This window comes from Sycon ciliatum, chromosome 8, assembly GCF_964019385.1.
Source record: "Sycon ciliatum chromosome 8, ocSycCili1.1, whole genome shotgun sequence".
NCBI classification, from domain to species: domain Eukaryota; kingdom Metazoa; phylum Porifera; class Calcarea; order Leucosolenida; family Sycettidae; genus Sycon; species Sycon ciliatum.
Genome location: NC_088650.1, coordinates 23672372 through 23691764, shown reverse-complemented (window position 1 = coordinate 23691764; position 19393 = coordinate 23672372). Strand labels below are relative to the sequence as shown.

The 19393-nt window shown below is 48.4% G+C and overlaps 3 protein-coding genes and 1 long non-coding RNA gene across 7 annotated transcripts in view; 1 reads left to right on the top strand and 3 right to left on the bottom strand.

Annotated features, from left to right (window-relative positions):
• Positions 1-5870, bottom strand: part of LOC135822417 (uncharacterized) — a 173901-nt gene extending 168031 nt beyond the window's left edge. The window contains exon 1 of one of the 3 annotated variants that reach the window (XR_010554483.1): positions 4592-5867. The gene's annotated coding sequence lies outside the window, so the exon portion shown is untranslated. Of the gene's footprint in view, positions 1-4591 lie in introns of all 3 variants that reach the window. The other 2 variants (XR_010554484.1, XM_065335187.1) reach the window with 2 other exon arrangements.
• The window catches only part of LOC135822414 (uncharacterized), a 140092-nt gene that overhangs the window by 102579 nt on the left and 18120 nt on the right, over positions 1-19393 (bottom strand).
• Positions 1908-3856, bottom strand: LOC135822408 (uncharacterized). The gene is made up of 2 exons (XR_010554478.1): positions 3151-3856; positions 1908-2236 (listed from the first exon to the last, which is right to left on the bottom strand). It is a non-coding gene; the product is annotated as an uncharacterized LOC135822408 (long non-coding RNA).
• Positions 6298-18863, top strand: LOC135822419 (uncharacterized). Of its 3 annotated transcripts, XR_010554486.1 has the most exons (5): positions 6304-6841; positions 8955-9056; positions 11524-11588; positions 17245-17299; positions 18058-18863. XR_010554486.1 is itself a non-coding variant. In XM_065335190.1 (4 exons), exons 1-4 carry the CDS (start codon positions 10954-10956, stop codon positions 18085-18087), a joined length of 324 nt encoding a protein of 107 aa, XP_065191262.1. In that variant the 5' UTR covers positions 10933-10953; the 3' UTR covers positions 18088-18863. The 3 variants fall into 3 exon arrangements, 1 of the variants encoding a protein (XP_065191262.1); XR_010554487.1 differs by lacking the exon at positions 8955-9056 and having other exon boundaries at positions 6298-6841; XM_065335190.1 differs by lacking the exons at positions 6304-6841; positions 8955-9056 and adding an exon at positions 10933-11127.

The following is a 19393-nucleotide window of genomic DNA, read 5'->3' as shown; positions in this document are numbered from 1 at the left end:
CAGAGGAGAACAGGGTGTTACTTCTTTGTGAAGAACTTGTCCAGTGAGTGTTGTTTGGTGAGTTTTGCTCGTACAAGTTGCCAAAATATGCCTCCATCATGAGGAAATGCTGATTTTGTGTGTCAGGAGCTACAGCCAGCTACATGACATTGTACATGTATGTAGTGCGTATATGTGCACGGCGCGCTGAGTCGTTTGACACCCCACTCGCATACACTGCATGCAGTACTAGAGTCGGTCATAGTAATATATCGCTTATAGTGATAAAATGCTCAAAATCAAACACCAACGCTTAAAGGGGAACTCCACGAAAAAATGAAAATTTGATAGCCTGTAGAGTTTCGGGCGCTGAGTCGAATGGTCTTGGTCCGAAGTCTCTACGAGAAAGCGTTCTTGAGATATTTCAATTTTAGCCACGCCCCATACCAATGTATGTGTGACGTCATTGTGGCATGGTGCGAAAATACTTGGATTTTGAATATCACTTTCTTCAGGACGAAAGTCACTTCAGAAAGTAGTTTGCCAAGTCGCCTGAGCCGCTGCAATGCCAAATTGTTGTGTTGTTGATTGTGCCAGTATCACATCATCCTCCTGGGGTTAGTTTTCTCAAATTCCCAAAGGATGGAGACCTGGCAAAGCGCCGAGATGTTGCAATGCGTCGTGAAAATTTCAAGCCTATTTTCGCAGCACGAGCTATGTTTGCTCGCTGCATTTATGATCCAGAGGGACTTGAGAGCTGAGTTTTGACGAGTACGCCGTCCAGGAAAGCCCTCATCAGTGTACCAGTGCCCTCCGAACCGTGAGCCTCCAGCAAAGCGAACTCAACAAGCTGCAACTGAGAAAGCAGGGCGAGATACGTCCCATCAGGATCAGAAGAGTACATCACCCCATCAACTCCGACTGCAGCTAGCTGATGAACGATATTACCCCAGTAACTTTGCGCATACCAGTACTCAAACTGTGCACATCTGTCATCAACTGGGACGCAAACAGACAGACCCCCAGCAAGTACGAAGGTTACAGAACTGTTTGCTTGCGATGTGCAGGCAGCATGCACGACGAACTGTCTCACCAATCCTGCCAAACTGAACCAGTGTAAGTTGATTGCGTGGATATTTCTCTATTTATAACAGCTACCCTACTTCTAGGCATGGTTGCATGAATACCATATCACTCAGAGCAGTTGTTAGAAGTCTGGACAGCCTTGGAATAGTGCAAGTAAAGTGAAACAAAAATATATTACACTCCGAGTTCTACGCTTGCGGGATCACCAGGCCAAAAAAATCTAATTTCGAACAAGGAATGGGTTCTGGTTGTATGCGAAAGAAAAGTAAGTGAAGACCTATTGTGCAAGGAATACAGTGGGAACTACACATATTATACACATGCACTCACACCTTCACCCACATGCGCGCGCGTGCGTGTGCGTGCACACACACAAACACAACAACACACGCACACATACGCACCCACATACTCAAACTCACTCGCACGCACGCTAGCCTAAGGATAGTACATATGCTGTAGTAGTGGTATACTTAGTGAAATGACTATGTGTACATCTAATGACGCCGCCACTCCACGCCAGAAGACAACAAACATCTGCTGAACATTTTTGCTCCCGTCTCTTATGGGCAACACAGGGAATGAAACGAACAATGCAATTGAGAACAAGAGTCGTCCTGTACGGTGAAGTTTCCATTTTCTCATACAGCAGTATATTGTCTAAGCAAGTGTGTTTTCTCCACATTCTTTTTGCCATGCAGGTATATCACAGTGTCATGCCAAACTACATTCTCAAACGCATTCGTTTCTCAATTCTGGGGATGATTGGACACGCACATCTCGCAGCTCTTGACGACGTCAATGTCAACCGTCGCCACAGCACAACCAAAAAGACCGCGATAGGAAGGTATAAAGTCCAGTTCTCAAAGCATAAAGAAGACTGTGGCCAAATAGAAAATTATACGACAGAAAGAGCTATGAGTATGTTGACAAGCTCATGTGTGAGGTGGTAGCGGTTGCAAATGGCAACCTCCATGTTCCTGCCTTGGAGAAGCGTGTTTCCCTGCCAAATTCCAGGTGGAAGCCTCCTGAGAAGGCTGAGGTGGTGCAGGATTTGGATATCTTTGCCTGATGGTATTCACAACGCAGGCTGGAAGACGACAACGAACGTGCTTGCCCAATTTGCCGTGTACATAGTGTGTACTGCCTGTGTGCCGCATAGCGTAGAGATCTACACAAACACAGAATGTCATATGGAATGTGTATGATGAGTGCTTGTACACATACCACATTGCTGTACCGTAATAATTATTATAGTCAAATACTCATTTACTCTACATATGCGCTGTATTGCACCTACCGGTACCTACCTGCACTTTCAGTGCGCGCGCCATACTAATTTAGTGTCCACTGGTACAAAGATGGAGGGTCTTGTAGAATTTACCATAATTGCTGATTTCAAATTGAATTCCAATGATCTGGGGGATGAATACTGATTAGGACGCGTTCGATTACCTACTAGTACAGAGATGTCTTGGTCAGAAAGTACAGATTTCTTACTCTCCTGCCAGAATTTGTGCATTATTTTGGTGTACGCTTTCTTGACCCCACGCTTGTACGTTGCATGCCATGGTATACTAGAAAACGAGTTTATTGACAAAGTCTATCGCTTGAAACGATAAAGTATGGGTTCGGGTGTGATCAAATGCACCCATGGTGCTCATAAACTGTGTGCAGTGCTCTCTTCACCAACAGAACACTACCTACCATACTTTGTAGATCTTGTACCAATCCAAGGGAAAATGACAAAGACAAATGTGAGTCATGCATGAAAACTTGTGATAGCACGGTCTATAGTACAGAACAACGTTGTTCGTGCTATGCCTGACAACAATAATTAGTTACACACAAAACATTACGCGCATCGATCCTCACAAGATAAGTCAAGACATACTCGGAGCAAAGAGAAATTTGTTTGTGTCATGCATGGAACTTGTGATAACTACCAGTACAATGTCTTTCTTGTGCGACGCCTACTGTAGTGCGCCTGACAACAATAAATTTCCCCCAAAAAATAAGAATAAGTGTATCATGCTGATACGCGATCCTCACAAGACAAGTCAAGGCAAACTAATTGAGGCTTACCTAATGTCAGACTCTTCTGTCACTGGCATTGGCGGCTTCTGCATGTCGAGATAACCTCGAAGAGCAGTGATGAGCACAGCCTAATGCAAGGATACGATCTCGTAATCTGCGAGGTCCGCTACGCAAGAAACCTTGGGCCGTCTTGTCGACAGCGACGGCAGCATCCTACCAGCAAAATCATTCCCGCGGGCTGGGCATGGCTATACACTTTTGTCCACGCTCGCACCAGTCGGAGTCCCAAACGAATCGAGATTCTGGTGGCCAAGCTACTCGTCTTCTGTCGGACGCAGCTGCTGAAGCATCTTCTTCCTCCACATTTGTTACACGCGATGGCAGCTCCTCAGCAGAGTATCTGGGCTCCCTGCCCCAACCATACGCGGCGGTGGGCTGTTGGTCGTCCTCACTGGCCTCAGCATGGCTGCCTTCATTGCTGGGGACAGAGGATTGTTCGGAATCGCCCATCTTCCCTTGAAATACCAACTAAAATTAGTGCTTGTAGACTGGCGAAGAGAAACGACTTTGCCACAATGACGTAGGCAGCCCGTGATGATGTAACCAAATGGCCGCATGACGTCAGGGCGCGGCCCCCGTTTTTGCAATTTCAAAGTGAAATATCTCAAGAACGCTTCGTCGTAGAGACTTCGGACCAAGACCATTCGACTCAGCGCCCGAAACTCTACAGGCTATCAAAGTTTCATTTTTTCGTGGAGTTCCCCTTTAAGGGGGTCTGGGGTCCTCCCTAAGAAAATGTTTGGAATTAAGACGGCAAATCATGCACTCTGGGCGACTCCCTGTACAAAATCATACATCGAAACTTTTTCTCCCTGGTTTTGGACATTCCACGTGGACAGACTTTTTGGGAAATTGGTATGGCCATGGCCGTACCGGCCGTACCAGTGGCGCCGGCCCTGCAGGTATGTATACTTTAAATAGAAAGTATATGAACCCTGGAACCAAAAAAGGTGGCAGGTACAACATTGCACCTTCAAGCAGCCGAGCCTGTTGGCAACAGACCCAACACAATCAGGCATAAGTGTACCTACCAACTGAACTAGCTGGCACACACACACACACACACACACACACACACACACACACACACACACACACAAACACACACACACACACGACTGCTCACACGCCCGCACACTCAGACATGCCTGTCGCGGAAGGGATGATGGCGAACAGCTATGTTTGACATAGCAACTTGTGCTGGGATTACACCATTCAACAGCTTGCAAGGCTGATGAATTGACCACCACTAATTTTATCCTGGTATCTACTATCCACCACACAGCTGATGCATGCATAAACACACACACACACACACACACACACACACACACACACACACACACACACACACACACACACACACACACACACAAACACACACGCACTACAACGCATAATATTATCATTATGAACAAATTGACCATACCTGGTGCCGTCGGCAATGCTGCTGTGGGCTTTGCTCCTGCGTCCTGGGAACGATAATCCTGCTCATTCAGCGTGCTATGTATTTTGCTGTTAGTACTGAGACGGACGGCTACTGAAAATGTTATTGCGTCTGCGTTGTTGTGATTGCTGTTGCTACGCTGCCTGCTCTTCCCATGGCTGTTGCTTCTGCTATGACTGCGGATCTTGTTATGCCTGTGATTCTTGCTATGGCTGATGTTGCCAAGCCTGTTGGTCTCATCTCTTATCTGCCATAATGCCTGATGTTGTATGACACTCCTGATACTGACTAATAGTAATACCTCTGTCTTCTTCACGTAACACTCTGTCAATGCCGTTTCAGTTCTGCCTCAGGACACACTTGAAGTGCTTAGTGAACACCGGCAAGCCTTCAGTGTGTAATTTCTGGAACTGGCTGTTGTCGTTTGGATGCTGCACACAATTACAGCCAGGAATTCTGCACTGACGCAATCGAAGACTTGAGCTTGGGATAGGCAGTGACTTGTTCATAATGCAAATTAATAGATGATGTCCTATTCCAGTGGCGAATGTCCACGTCGCGCTAATCCTATCACACTCTGCTCTGATCTTCTTCATGAGGCTCAACTGCCACGGACTCAGTTCTACAAGCACTATAACACAGCTAAATGGGTGATACTACATGCAAGTACATGTAGATCAGCACATCTACGATTGTTCTTCCACTTAAAGAATCGTCCCTTCGTTTCACAGCTAAAGAATAGGCGAATAGCTGTCTCTGAGCTAGTAACCAGGAGGGACATCCTTTACTTTGTCTTGTGCAGACTGAGTCTTGGCCACTCCGCTCTCGAATGGCTATTCGCTCGCCGAGCAACTCTCTTTCTTGTCTCCAGCGCGCTAGCGGCGTCCACTCAGCGTCAGAGCCAGCTGCGATTTCTCGAATCGGCAGCAACTTCGCAGTCTCATATTCATAAGGACACTCTGACACAACAAAAATTAATGTAATTGTTACTTCGCTGACTCCAGAATCCTCAGAGCCAGCCGCACACTACTCCACAAGACTCCTTTCGTCGATACTGAGAAGCTGAGCTACTTACCTGCCGAGAAACAGCAGGGTGCTCGGTAGTACGAGTAGTGGCAAGAGTCCATAAACTCTTGCAGTCTTCTGTCTTGGGTACTGCACTGGTAAAAAGACATCATCGCGAGAAGAAGTAAACAAACCATACTAGGTACATGATTGTACTACCGTAGAATCCCGCGGATAAGCCCATGGGCTTATCTGTTTCACAAGGACTTTTCGGTGGGCTTATACGAGAACATGGGCTTATACGCGGGCATGGGCTTATACGCCGACACCAAGTTGTGCTATTGAAAAGTATCAAGGAAGTGAGAAGTACATGCTGAAAACCACTGTGCAAACAAAAACAACCGATGATTGTGCTGAAATGTACTAAAAAAATAATTAATGTGCAGGTACTACGTACATGGTATGGCCAAGAGTCCATAATTTATGGACTCTCGGTGTGACCTAGGCCCATGGCATGGCTTGTACGATGAAGCTTTGTGATGTTCGAACAAACCCTGGGCTTATGCGCGGGCATGGGCTTATACGCGGGTGGGCTTATCCGCGGGATTCTACGGTATACTGTAGTACTTCGGCTTCGGCAAAATATTTTTCTCCTGGCCTGTATTATTATTGCTTGTGGCTCAATGTAGCTGAACCATCGGACCTTATTTGTCAGCTTGGATCACGTGATCCATCCAGCTGCCGCGTGCGGCAAACAGCCCAAATAGCGCTAACTCTGGCCTGCGAGCGTTTGCTGCGACTAGCGCGCTAGCGCTCGTGACATACACAAACGCGCTAGCCAGAATGCTTTGACTTTGATGGCTTTCAAGTTTCAGCTTCTATTTTTTGAAAAGTAGCGCGCTCAGACCAGCTCGCTCACTCTTTTCCTCTTCCATTTTTTAGGGCAATTGTTTTGTTTGATAGACGAAGCTTAGGGTCTCTTTGGGTTTGCAACCCTTACCCTCCTGGAAAAAATCATAGTTGTGCTAGACTGCGACACTTCAGACCAGGTACTATTAGAGCCGCTAATGGACGACGAGCTATTTTCCGCTATCCGGAGCTCAAGCATTTGAGCCGCTAAATGGACGAGACTCCTGGGGTAAAGGATGCAGAGAATGAGGAGAAAACACTCGTATGGAGCAGGGAGTAGGTATTGTACTACTTCCTGGTATGGAGCACTGAGAAGCGGTAAGTCTTAGGGCAATTCTTAGCCAGTAATTACTTTCTCGCCATAATTATGTTCTCGTTTTTCGTGTCTTCTGTAATGCCAGTACACTAGCAGTACGACTACACTGTAGGCGAGAGTCCATAAGCCAGAGTGTGCAGCTCTCCATCTATGCAGCATAAACAAATTAATGACAAATTTCCTTTGCCTAAGGGCTGGGTTCCACTGCCGCTCCGCCGCACATCATCCACGGCATGAAACGTCATCATTACGAGCTGGTCCAGCGAGGCCGCGGCTCATCACCAGCTTTCGCTTCGCTGCTTGATACAAAAAAATGCAAGCCGCGGTCACGGCTTGCATTGTTTCCCGCACTTAATTGTTTTATTCGGGGGAATTTTAATTCGTTGCACAGGCCAGAACACGAGGATTTTTTTGGATTTCACGCGCGCGCAGGCAGGCTAAATGTCATTAAAAAAAACGTCGAGCACGATCGCGGTACCGTGAATGGCGAGTGTCACTGGAACCGCGCCGCTCTGCTGCATGCAGCCAAGTACCGTGGAGCAGCGGAGCTGCGGAGCCGCAGTGGAACCCGGCCCTAACCAAACTTATAGCAATTTGAAAATGTTTGACAATTTTTCATAAAAAACTTGACAACATTGTTCTTCTGTAGAGTGCCGCTGGCAACTCCATCGATGAACTCCATCAATGAGCGCAGGGATAAAGTTTAGAAACCCTTCGAGCGAGAATGTGTTTTCAAAAAGGAAGCACAAATATGCCGCGTAACTTCCCCTCTAGTACTGTATGGCCCCATCAAAGCCACTCGCTGACTACTTACCAGTAAAATGGGGTTGGACGGTTGTCAGATTAGCTGACATGTTTTCTGCCAACACAACCATAAGCAGTTGTCAACTCTCAAGACTAAAAGAGCTTGCGAAGAAAGTGAGAAACCTTGGCTATGAAAGCACATGAAGCGTCAGAACATAATCGAGCAAACTTGGACCTAGATTACCAGTGTCTGCTCCAGAGCCGGGTCAGTGGCCCTGTTTGTGAGTACTTGGACCTTTTGGAAAAAGAACACTGGGTTACCTGCGACCCGGTCGGAAGTCCTGTCGAGTACTATACTTTTTTATACCGTTCGAGGGTATACCGCCACTGACAGGCTGCATACGCGTGCAGATGCGTGCGGCCAGAGTGCCCAGTGCGAGTACGTTCATACATGTACATGTACAATCATGTACATCAGGAAGTCGAAAGTAAGTTTACGACTCCCTGACACACAGTAGCCGCACTTGAATGCATCTGGCTCTGGCCCAGTGTTGCAGGAATTGTGCCAGGTAGACGTGTACCCGGTTTGTGTTAAATCTTAGAGCAGGTACTGCATACCCTATCATATCTGTGTACATGGGTAGACAGAGTCAGTGTTGTTGCGTCCCACTCAGTACCCTTCTGGTTCATTTCGGCACCAGCACTCTTTGCGTATGCAGAGTTGAGTAGAGTGCAAGTTGGGACCACAAGTACACTGCAGCGGCTAGTAGCAAACCTAACCTGTGCCGTGATGCCCGGCACGTGTGTGCATCTACTTCATCCCTGAGTAACACACCTGGTATATTGTGCACAATAGGGCACAGTAAATAATCAGCATGCATCGCAGTTTTCTGCAACATATTCCTGAAGTCACTTTACACCTCAGAAGGATTGCGTCGCTGACTGGAATTCGATACCGGTTTAGTTTCTCTCTGGGTCATTATCAATCATAGAAAACCCGTCATACAATAGGTTCAAGCTAAAGTACCGTTTCACCATGGTAATTCCTGGAAATTCGGTGTGTTTTCTGCCTTTTGTTAAACAAGCAGCAATGTGCAACAGAAAGTACCATGGTGATACAGTAGATTACCGTGTGAAGCGGTGTGAGATGCAGCAAAGGTGAGCTTGTTACTGTGAGTCTATGCCCTAAACAATAAACTTTGCCGTGGGATGATTATCCTTGGGCTGCACACTCTGCACACTTATTGCTAGGTATATCATTGGTCTTGTTCGAATCGTCCATTACGTTTGCAGCTGGTCAAACTTGTTTTGTTGTTTATTATTTTATTGATTTATTTATTCTACTTGCCTTTCCTATCTTCTTGTGTTTAGCATTAGGCGATTTGATCGCAGGACAAGAGAGGAGCTGATGGACGATCTCTCCCGTGTCCCTCTTGGTTCGGAGCAGCGCCGAGTGCTGACGTTGGGACTTGGGTAAGGATGAGTGTTCCCTCATGTTTACAAGTTATCCGTTTTGTCCAACACTAACGGTTATATGCAGAATACTGCTGAGTCAAAAATGTGCAACAATTAGCACAAAAACTGACTGATGAGATCATGACATTCAACGACCTGATGCTTAGCTGCATCACGTTTATATCCGTTAGTGTTGGACAAAACGGATAACTCGTAAACTGATGGTCCTCTTTTTCAATTTTAATCCTTGGCTCTCCATCCGAGTTCCCTCGTGTGTGTAGCTATTATTATTTTTTTGGTGACAGTCAATTTTTTCTTCAGACTTTTCCCGTTTGTGTCTTTCCCTCAAACTAGTCAATATTTTTATTTACTTATTTTTTTGCCCAGGGTCTACATTGTACCTTTATTTTACTTAGACTAGGGTTAGCTGTCCGTTTACCAGTACTCATCCACACATATGTGCACATAGGGTCTACACAGAACTCTATCAGTAGATATTTTGTGTATAGGAGGATGTCTATCCACCGAGATAGCACTATATACTCCCATTCTGTGTGTTCTCTGGTAGCTATGTCCCTTGGAGACTATACGTACCAGTGTGGTGACCGAGATCAGGCGTGTCTGCACTGGCATCGTCAACTTTGCCTACTGCTACCCCGGTGCTCCATCTGTGTCCTGTAATTTGTTTGGGGAGGGGGGGGCAATACCGGTACTTCAGGTGCAGGGGGCAAGGGGGGAATGGGGTGGGGGGACATCATGCCCCCAATGAACCTCTCCAGGCGTTGTTCTGGAGTAGACTAACCATAGGCGGAGTGTACACATGCAGCACATAGTTTGGGAGCTAGAACGCAATTGGACTCAGGCATATTCAAAGGCAGTCTATTGTGATAGTAGTCCTGGACTGATCTCACTATGATGATATAGGTCGTGCCCAGCATCACAATGCCAAACATTATAAATGACTGTTTTTTTTTGCCTGAGGGGCTAGATGAGCATGCGGCTAGACTGCCGATGGCAACCAACAGGCTCAAGGCTGTGTTGAGACTTTGTGTGAGCGACCCGAGTCAATTGTTTACTCACCATGACTAGGCATCGCATTGAGCATCGTATGCCCACTAATATAATATATTATGTCACTGTTCTTAGTCGCACCGGGGGCGCATGCCCGTTTTCAGGAGACTTCTCAAAACACATAAGCCCTGGGTCCTGAAGGTTAGGCCTATTGTTAATCTAAATAGTCCTGGCTACTATCCCGCTGAGTTCACTGACTTTCTACTGAACCCGTATGTATGTGAGGAAAGTACTGTTCTGACCTCAACTGCGGATTTCATCAACTTGGTAGAAGGTTTGCCTGTGCGGGACGATCATTTATAATTGAGCATAGCTGTGACCAGCCTTTACTACACCAACATCCCCAACGAGCTCGGTTGTCGTGGTATATCACACACAGGTGTACAAGGTGGATGCCCCTCGCCCTTCGTACATGGTTATTAACAGCAGTGACTTCCTTGATGTCAGTCATTCGGAAGAAAAATGAGTTCGTGTATGGTAACGATGTGTTTCGGCAGATCCAAGGGACTGCCATGGGTTCGCCTGCAGCAGTGGTCTATGCCGACATTGTTATGCTGTATTTAGAGAAGCAGTACGTTTTGCCGATCTTAGAGGGGGAGGGTTTAGAGGTTCAGGTTTATAGATAGCTTTATCATTGCATGGTTGCGAAGGTCAAGCTCAGCGCACTTTAGATAGGATTAATAAGTGTTCGGCCCTCAAGTTTTCTCATGAACTGGCACATGATGTCATTGATTTCCTGGACATCACAGTTTTCCGTAGTAAGGGATACATGGCGGTGAAGCCTCATTTCAAGTTCACCAATCGTTTCCTGTATCTGCTTGTCGGTAGTAACCACCCCTGTAGTATGGGCAAAGGTGTGTTCACTGGGGAGTTGATCTGTATCCGTCGGTCTTCGACCCTTGACCACCACTACGAAGCTGCTGCCGAGCGGCCGAAGCAGGCTTTCCGGGCCCGTGTATACAAGCGCTCCATCTTTCATCTTTCAGACCCGTACACTAGGAATGGATGCGCAGGGAAGGTATGTTGGTCAAATTGGCATGGGTTTGGGTTATTTCTGTAGTTGTATACAGTGCTCCTCATTGTATTTACCTGGGCCCGGCCTGCTGTCCTTCGCCCGTTGGTCTTGAGGTCCAGGTGTAATACCCCTACCATACAGTCCGGTGGCCAGCGCGGTTGTTGTTACACGGTGGAACATCGGCAAGAGGTTGCTTGCTCGTTTGCCTCATGCTCAGTGTCCTCAGGGAGTTAGTATTTTCCTCCTGTTTGGATTTTGCAGTGTCTATGGTGTCGGTAATTGAGTTTTTGTTCTGTATGCTTTTCTGTGGTGTGTGGCTGTTGTTCGCACATCTTTATTTGACTTGCTTCCTGGTGTGGTGTACCTTTTTGTTTTATATTGGTGTTGGTCTGGCTGTAGAGTTCTAGCATCCGTAGCTGCCTCAGGGGGTGCCACTTCTCCCATCAGCGTCGACTAGTCCGCCGGTACGTGGTGCTATATTACGTTTAGTTGTCTGTTCCATCCTGTACGGGCTGTGTCCTGCTGACCACATAGTCTGGGTCTCCATACTTTGCAAGTTTGCATGTTCTCATCGTGTGTAGTGTTCACACGTACATATATGGACTGTCACACCCATATGTTGTACATGTGGCTGCACGTGTTGTCTCTTTGTCGTACCTGCTGCTGTATTTGTGTTTCTGTGATGCTGACCCGTACATGCTGCTGCGCTGCTTTGTTGTATTGCTGACACGTGCACCTTTTTGTGCTGATATGATATCAAGTACGCCACTTTTTGTGCTGATGAGGGCACCACTTTCCGATATCATGTTTCCTTTCGCCATGTCAGTTGTCAGTTCTCCCGTCGTCTCCTGAAGTGTAGTAATGAATAGCTCTCTCTCTAGCTCTAGAGAAAAACCACTTGGCTAGTCCGTTTGATGTGTGGCGTGGCGAGGGTATAGTAGAGGCAGCTCGTTCTCCAACCGAGACGACATTTGGCGCCCAAGGTGGGGCTCAAACCCACGACCCTGAGATTAAGAGTTTCATGCTCTACCGACACATATATGCACGCGGCACCGTTTGTGCTCCTATCCATTTACATATGCTGCTTTCCACACCTGTGCTGACAGTCGGTACGCACCGACTCTGTACGCATGCACGCACACCATTACATTCTGTTGGCATCATATTAGTGAGGTTTTGCATTCCAAAATTCGGCAAAATATTCGGCACGCGAGAGCGAGGTCGAAAATGCACACGAAGATGCGGCATGTTTGTTCGGAAAAAGCTCACTTTGCCGAACATATTTTTCGGATGAATTTTCTTGTAGAAGAGCGCTAGCGCTTGATTTATTCAAAGAGGTTTCTTATCTTGGCATGGCTTCGCAGGCGTCTTTGACGACATCAGCATCGTCAGCTACCTCTGATTGCTCCTCTCCACTGCCTGTCTACTCTCTTTCGCCTGGAGTGTCCTCACCGTCATCTGTGTGGCTGAAAAGACTATGGCGATACCCATAAAATTTGACTTGGCCATGGAGTTGGTTTTTCTGAGGCGACTGAGGAGGCAGGTTTGGCCCTCGACTCTTTGGGCGCGATCAAAGTTTGTCGGAATCAGCAAGAAAAGGAGCACGGGACAGGACATTGCTGATGCTGGGGCTCACGAAATCAAAACACATCATTTTCGACTTGCAAAACAAACGTCGGTGCGAAAATTCGACATTTTGATGTTCGACAAATTACCAAAGAACGCCAAGCCGAAATTCGGAATGCAAAACCTCACTATTGCGGAGCTTTCCGGAGCTCCGAGTTAGTTGTTGTTTGGAATACAGCAAGAGAACAACATTACATTGGCGCTGCGAGCAAACGCCTGATCCTCGCCATGTCCCTACTGTCACTACCGCCTCCGGAGCCATTCCCGATCTACAGCAGTCTCTACGATGCTGCTGCCCATTTTCCTGCCTGGGAACGGTGTTTCCAACTCTATGTCGCAGCAGCCGGCATCTCGGATGACACTCGCCAGAGAGACACTTTCCAGTATGTGGCCGGCAAGGACATCCAGCAGCTCGTCCCTACGTTAGCCAACACTGGCAACGATCTCGACGGCCTCATAACCGCCGCCGCCGACTACTTTCAGTCGAAGCAGAGCCCCAGCATGGCCCGCTTCCACTTCCGGCAGGTCACCCAGCAGCCTGGCGAAACATTAGACACGTTTTATACTCGTTTGCTGGCATCGGCAACGACCTGCAGCTTCGCCGACGATGCCCAGAAGAACGTGGCTCTCTGTGATCAAATTGTGGCAGGTTGCACGTCCGATCCACTCCGCAGAAAACTGCTGGAGACTGGGTCCCTTGATCTCGCCAAGGCGCTCAAGGCCGCCAGAGCATTTGAAGCGTCAGTGGAACAGACGACGGCGTTCCGGCGCACACAAGACTCGATCAATGCCCTCCGTCATCAGCCACCGTTCTACAAAAGGACACAGCCGCCTCCTGCTACTGTTTCAACTCCGTCGCGTCGACCGATGCAGTCTTCGCCACATCCAGCTGCAAACTCGTACCACCAGCCACCTGCCCCAGTCGCCACTCGCGCTCCAGGCCGGCGGGAATCCAGCACATCACTCTGCTACCGCTGTGGAGAGCCAGGCCACCCTGAGTCACGTCGCTACGCAGTTTTGCACTGTAAACGTCTGCCCATGGGCGTATCGTCCGCATCCGAGATCCTACAGCGCACACTGGACGCCATGGCTCGCTGGCCTCGACGGTGTGAAGAACGTCCACGACAACATCTTCAACTTTGGTAAGAGCGTCGAAGAGCACAACCGACGACTCGCCGCCTGCCTCCAGCGGCTCCAAGATCACAACGTTACACTCAACCGAGCCAAATGTCACAAATGTCACATCCTCAAGCCTCGGCTCAAGTTCATGGCTAGCGTCTACTCCGACAAGGGCATCCGCGCCTCTCCCAGCCACCAGCAGTCTGTGGCTACATTCTCTACGCCATCTTGCGTCAGCGACATACAGAGTTTCCTGGGTCTCACCAACTTCCTCCGCCGTTACATTCGTAACATGGCCGATCTCACCACGCCACTCCCTGCTCTCACTAAGAAAGGTACTGTTTGGCGTTGAACTGATGTTGAGCAGCAATCATTTGATGCACTGAAGAAGGCCATCGCCGAAGACTGCATGCTGCAATACTTTGACCGCAACACATCACTGTATGTCGACGCATCGGCCTCGGCGCAATCCTGTGTCCACGCCAAGACAACGGCCACGATGCACCTGTAGCATTCGCCAGCCGTGCACTCTCCGGCGTCGAGCAGCAATATTCTCAAACTGAACGGGAAGCATTGGGTGTCAAGTTTGGCTGCCTTCGCTTTCACCACGACTTGACAAGGTGATCCACAGTTCACCGACCACAAGCCGCTCCTGCAACTCAAGGCCGTCGGATCGAGACCTCCACCATGAATTGAGCGCATGGTCCTCCGCCTGCAGGATCTCAGCTTCCAGCTCCAGTACAAGCCTGGCCCAGAAAACCCGGCCGACGTCGTCAGTCGCAATCCGCAGCCTCATCCCGACTTGCCAAACATCGGCGCACAGGAAGACACTGCGTACATACATGCCCTAGCTACAGCAGCTAAGCCGAATGCGTTGGCTCTGAAGGAGATTGCGGACGCCACCACCGCAGACACCACACTGCAAGCCATCCTTTCCTCTCTGCAATCTGGCCGCTGGGATTCCAGCCACACCACGGTCCGCCCGTACTTTGCCCTCCGCCATGAACTGTCTGAGAGTGACGGTCTACTACTCCGCAACAACCGTCTCGTCATTCCCACGGCCCTCCAACGGCTTACCCTGCAGCTTACACATGCGGGCCACCAAGATATTGTCCGCACCAAGCAACGGCTCAACAGCAATGTTGGGTGGCCCAACATGGCTACTGAAGCCGAAGCACTCTGCCGGCAATGTATTCCGTGCCAAGCAACTCTCTCAACGACACCGCTACGTCCGGGAGTCCGTGCCCACACCACCGTCCACCAAGCCGTGGCAACGAGTCTTCGTCGATTTGTTTGGACCCATGCCAAACGGTCAGCACCTGCTTGCCACTATCGACCAGTTGACTCGCTACCCGGTCATCAACGTGTTCAGCACGACACCCACTACGGCCGGTGTTGTAGCTCTGCGCTCTACATTATCCATGTTCGGCTTGCCCGAAGAGCTAGTCTCGGACAACAGTCCTCAGTTCCGTTCTTCGGCTTTTGCTGATTTCCTCGCGCAACACGCTATCCAGCACCGCCACACCCCTCCTTTGTGGCTACAAGCAAACGGAGCAGTCGAGTGCCTCAACCGTACCATTGGCAAAGTTCTGCGAACTGCCAAACTAGCTGGCGAAGACATCAATGTTATGTTTGACCAATGGCTCCTGGCGTACCGCACCACGCCACACCCTGCCACTCACGAGGCACCGGCAACACTCATGTTTGGTCGCCCCATCCGCGACAGCATACCCTGCATTACGGCAGCCGCACCAGACTTGCCTTCAGCTGCCCACCGTGACCAGCAATTCCGCCAATCCCAGTGCGACGCTGCTAATGCCACCCGCCGGTCAAACGCCCCCATCCTCACTCCTGGTCAGCGCGTCTTACGCCGCAATGAGCAGGCACACAAGCTCTCACCACAGTGGGATCCCAACCCCTGGACCGTGGACCAGATCTCTGGGTCTACGGTGACGATCTCCAACTCAGCAACTGGCCAAAGTTCGACTCGCCATAATTATGTCGTTCGTCAAGCCCGTAATTGTTGTCACACAGACAGCCCATCACCCACTACCAGCTGAAAGTTCTGCCACCACACCTTACAAAATTACAACAAAATCACATGCAAGAAGTCCTTTCACTTTGACTACTGCTCGTTGCGTGACATCACTCCTCACCAAAGGACTTCCTGGGGATCACAATCCTAAACAGACAAATGTACGAATACCGCAACTGACTCTGTTGTTCTGCACGCCACGATCAACACGACTGCGTGCAAGACACAGCTGATCATCGCCGCTGTACTCTTCCCTGAGCACGTTACCCTGTCGCTGCAGCCTGCGACGGACATTCCATAGTTCCACCAACTTGATGGCTTGATGTTCCCATTGACGTCGACCATGCGGTGTTGCCATTGACGACCTTCAACTTCAGGTCCTTGCCGTGGTCCGCACCATTCAAGAGATGGGCCACATTTGGTGTACTTTCACCCAGTTGGTCACTTATTTTAACCTTGCCGACTTTCCACTGCCGGACTGTTGCTTCAACAACTGGCGGAGAGCACATACGCATATCATCACTCTTCCTTGCAAACATCATTTCCGTCTCCACCACGTCCTTATCAGCCTGATCCATGCCTGACACCCCCAAGGCACTGTCCACTGTGCCGCCGGGCTGGTGGAGCGACGGACCGATTCTCCAGTGACGGTTGTCGTCCACAAGGCTGTTGGAGTGCGCATCCAAGATGTGCTAGAGCTGTTCAGTGTCGTGCAATAGCTATCGCATGAGCTGATTGTTTAGTAACTGGTGGTGTTAGTGGACAGTATAGCGTAACTTGTAGTTCCTTGGTCTTTCTCTTTTGTATAAACAAACTAGTAAGCTAACGATAAACTAGTTACACTGAGACAATTCGACTGGCACAAATTACAACAAAATCACATGCAAAAAGTCCTTTCACTTTTACTACTGCTCGTTGTGTGCCAACCACCATCATCAGTGTGCGCATTGCGCCTGGTTTGGTGCATGCCTGGTGGAATCTGACATAGCGGCTGATGCAGTGAGCACGTCAGGTAACACCTAACGCATTGAAAATGACTCAACTATGACTTGGTTCGATTGCAAAAAACCTAATGATAGTGGTACCGAAACATTCGGGTAACCGGAGTAAGTGCCAATTGATATTTTTGGCTCCAGTCAGTCAAGTGATTCAATTGCAATAAAATTATATACGTATGGTGGAACTCACTTAGTACGTACCCGGGTAAGACATACACCTGCATAACACGGTCCTCTTTTGTCGCACGGATTTTCCTCCCATAAGCGCATATTCAGATGTGTACGGATACGACTGCTTCCTTCTGTTCATGTGGTTCATTGTCGCTGTGTTACTGTATGCAGATCTCACTCAGCTCTGCTCTCCGAGCATGCTGCTTCCAACACGACTTCCCGAAAGGTATGTATGGTGGCTAATAAATAATGCGAGAGTCTTTACGGATTCCAGTGGTCTCATGCCTTTTGCAAGTTCCTTTTGTAAGTCAAATGGAACATGGTTTGTGGTCAATACTTCAGCAGTAGTGGTGCGAGAATATTCGGGTGTCAAATTGCTCGGAATTGATGTATGATAACGGAGAATATACCAACATGTGAATCACTTGGAGATATGGTTTGCCAGGTTTTATTCACACTCACTAGGCTAGACCCTCTCGAGTATTGTACAACAGTTTTGGCCCAGGAGTGGTAAAGGGCACGGGGCAAGCTATGTCGGGACCTGCTGTAAAGTCTGCCATACACGAGCTGTACGTCTTATCGGATGGGATATACCCCTGATATTGCTGATAATGAATGGCCCAGTTTCATTGTACTGCTGTCCGCGATATTATATCCTTATTGGCATTGTTAACTTCTCATTGCTTGTGGGGACGCATGGATCATACGTCCATCCAACACCTGCCAATCGGAACCCACCGACAACGCTGTCGGTTGGGTTGGACCACAATCGGTTGGTTTTTGAGTCCAAGATGCCACCTAGGTAGCACACAGCATTGCTAATCTGATTTTAAATTAGCTGCGCAAATCCTGGCATACTGCCCGTAAATGCATCTAACTCCCAGGGTACTTATGAGTTTTTAGGTCTATGTGGTACTTGTGTCGCATTGGCAGCCACTGTTCCGTTCTGTATTTTCTGGTCTATGTGTCGTTGAATCTCCACAGAAAATGTGCTCGCGCATTAGAAGGAGGTGAAAGATGCACCTGCAGGAGAATACATGCTTAAGAGAAGGCAGAAACATGCCCGGATCCACCAGAACTAGTGCTGGCAAGTCAACAGAGGCAAGTACTGATAATGTTCCAGATTGTGGTAGGATCACATAAGCAAAATTGACACTGGGAGGCACGGCGGTGGGTCAGCTCATGGCCAGCGCCAGCTCCAGTGGATATCACGTGCATCCAGTTCTAGTACTATAGTATGACTGCTACAAAGTAGTGCGGCCCAAATAGAACTCGGGTCAGGTGCCGAAGAACTGGGGGGTGGGGGGGGGGCATGTATCAATGAATGGTAATAACTCCGGAAATCATGCTGGTGTATCGAGGGCGTGGGCCAATGAAGTGCTGGATTGATGGTGGACGACTGTACTGCAATCTTGGCTGGTCCCACTATCGCAGAGACAGCACTTCCTGGTGCAACCACCCTATCCTGCAATCTATATAATAATTATTATAAGAGATTTGTGTGAACGATTTTAGCATGATGCAAGTCAGCTTATTGTGCTGGGGGCCTGGCTACATGTCACTATAGCTTTTTATAGACTCGATCACCGCATTACGCTGCCTTGCGTTGACTTGATTGAGCACTCTTTTTGGTTAGTGTCAAAGGTATATGTAATATGTATCTGCCTTCGTGCAAAGCTCTCTTTGTGCGTGTCTTGCAGATAGCTCGCTGACTTTGATGCTTTGAGCCATTTTCAAATTGCTTTTTTTGTTCATTTCATATAGACCGTATTGCCATTTGTTTAACCTCCCGCTCTGAGCTCCACTGATGGGACCTAAAAAAGGCTGAAACAGCTGTCTGGAGATTGAGCGTCAGTATTATGGATTTAGAATACACGATCTGGGGACAGCACTAGTACTGTCTAGCTGTTTCGTCCTTTGTGGACTCATTAGCGAATCACGGAGAAATAACTCTTAACTAAGGATGAACCTAGCAGCCATGAAAATAGATAAATAATGCCTCCAAGCCAGAATTCAAGGCTACATGTGTAGGCCCGAATGTGCCTTGCCCAAGTGCTGAAACTGATAAGTCATTGAGATACGCATAGAACATCTGGCAAAGGAACTACTAAAGCCCCCACAAGCACGGTATTCTACTTCAACAAGGAAGAATTTTGAAAGCATGCACAGCCCTACATGTATAATGTTGGTATAGGTAAGCCTTGTTTGATAAATTAACATGACAAGGCGGGGGACGCACTGTGTTAAAAAACAGTGGTCCTGATACACTAGTATGTCCTCGGCTTTGTCACATGCTGTCAACCGATCAACACATACAACG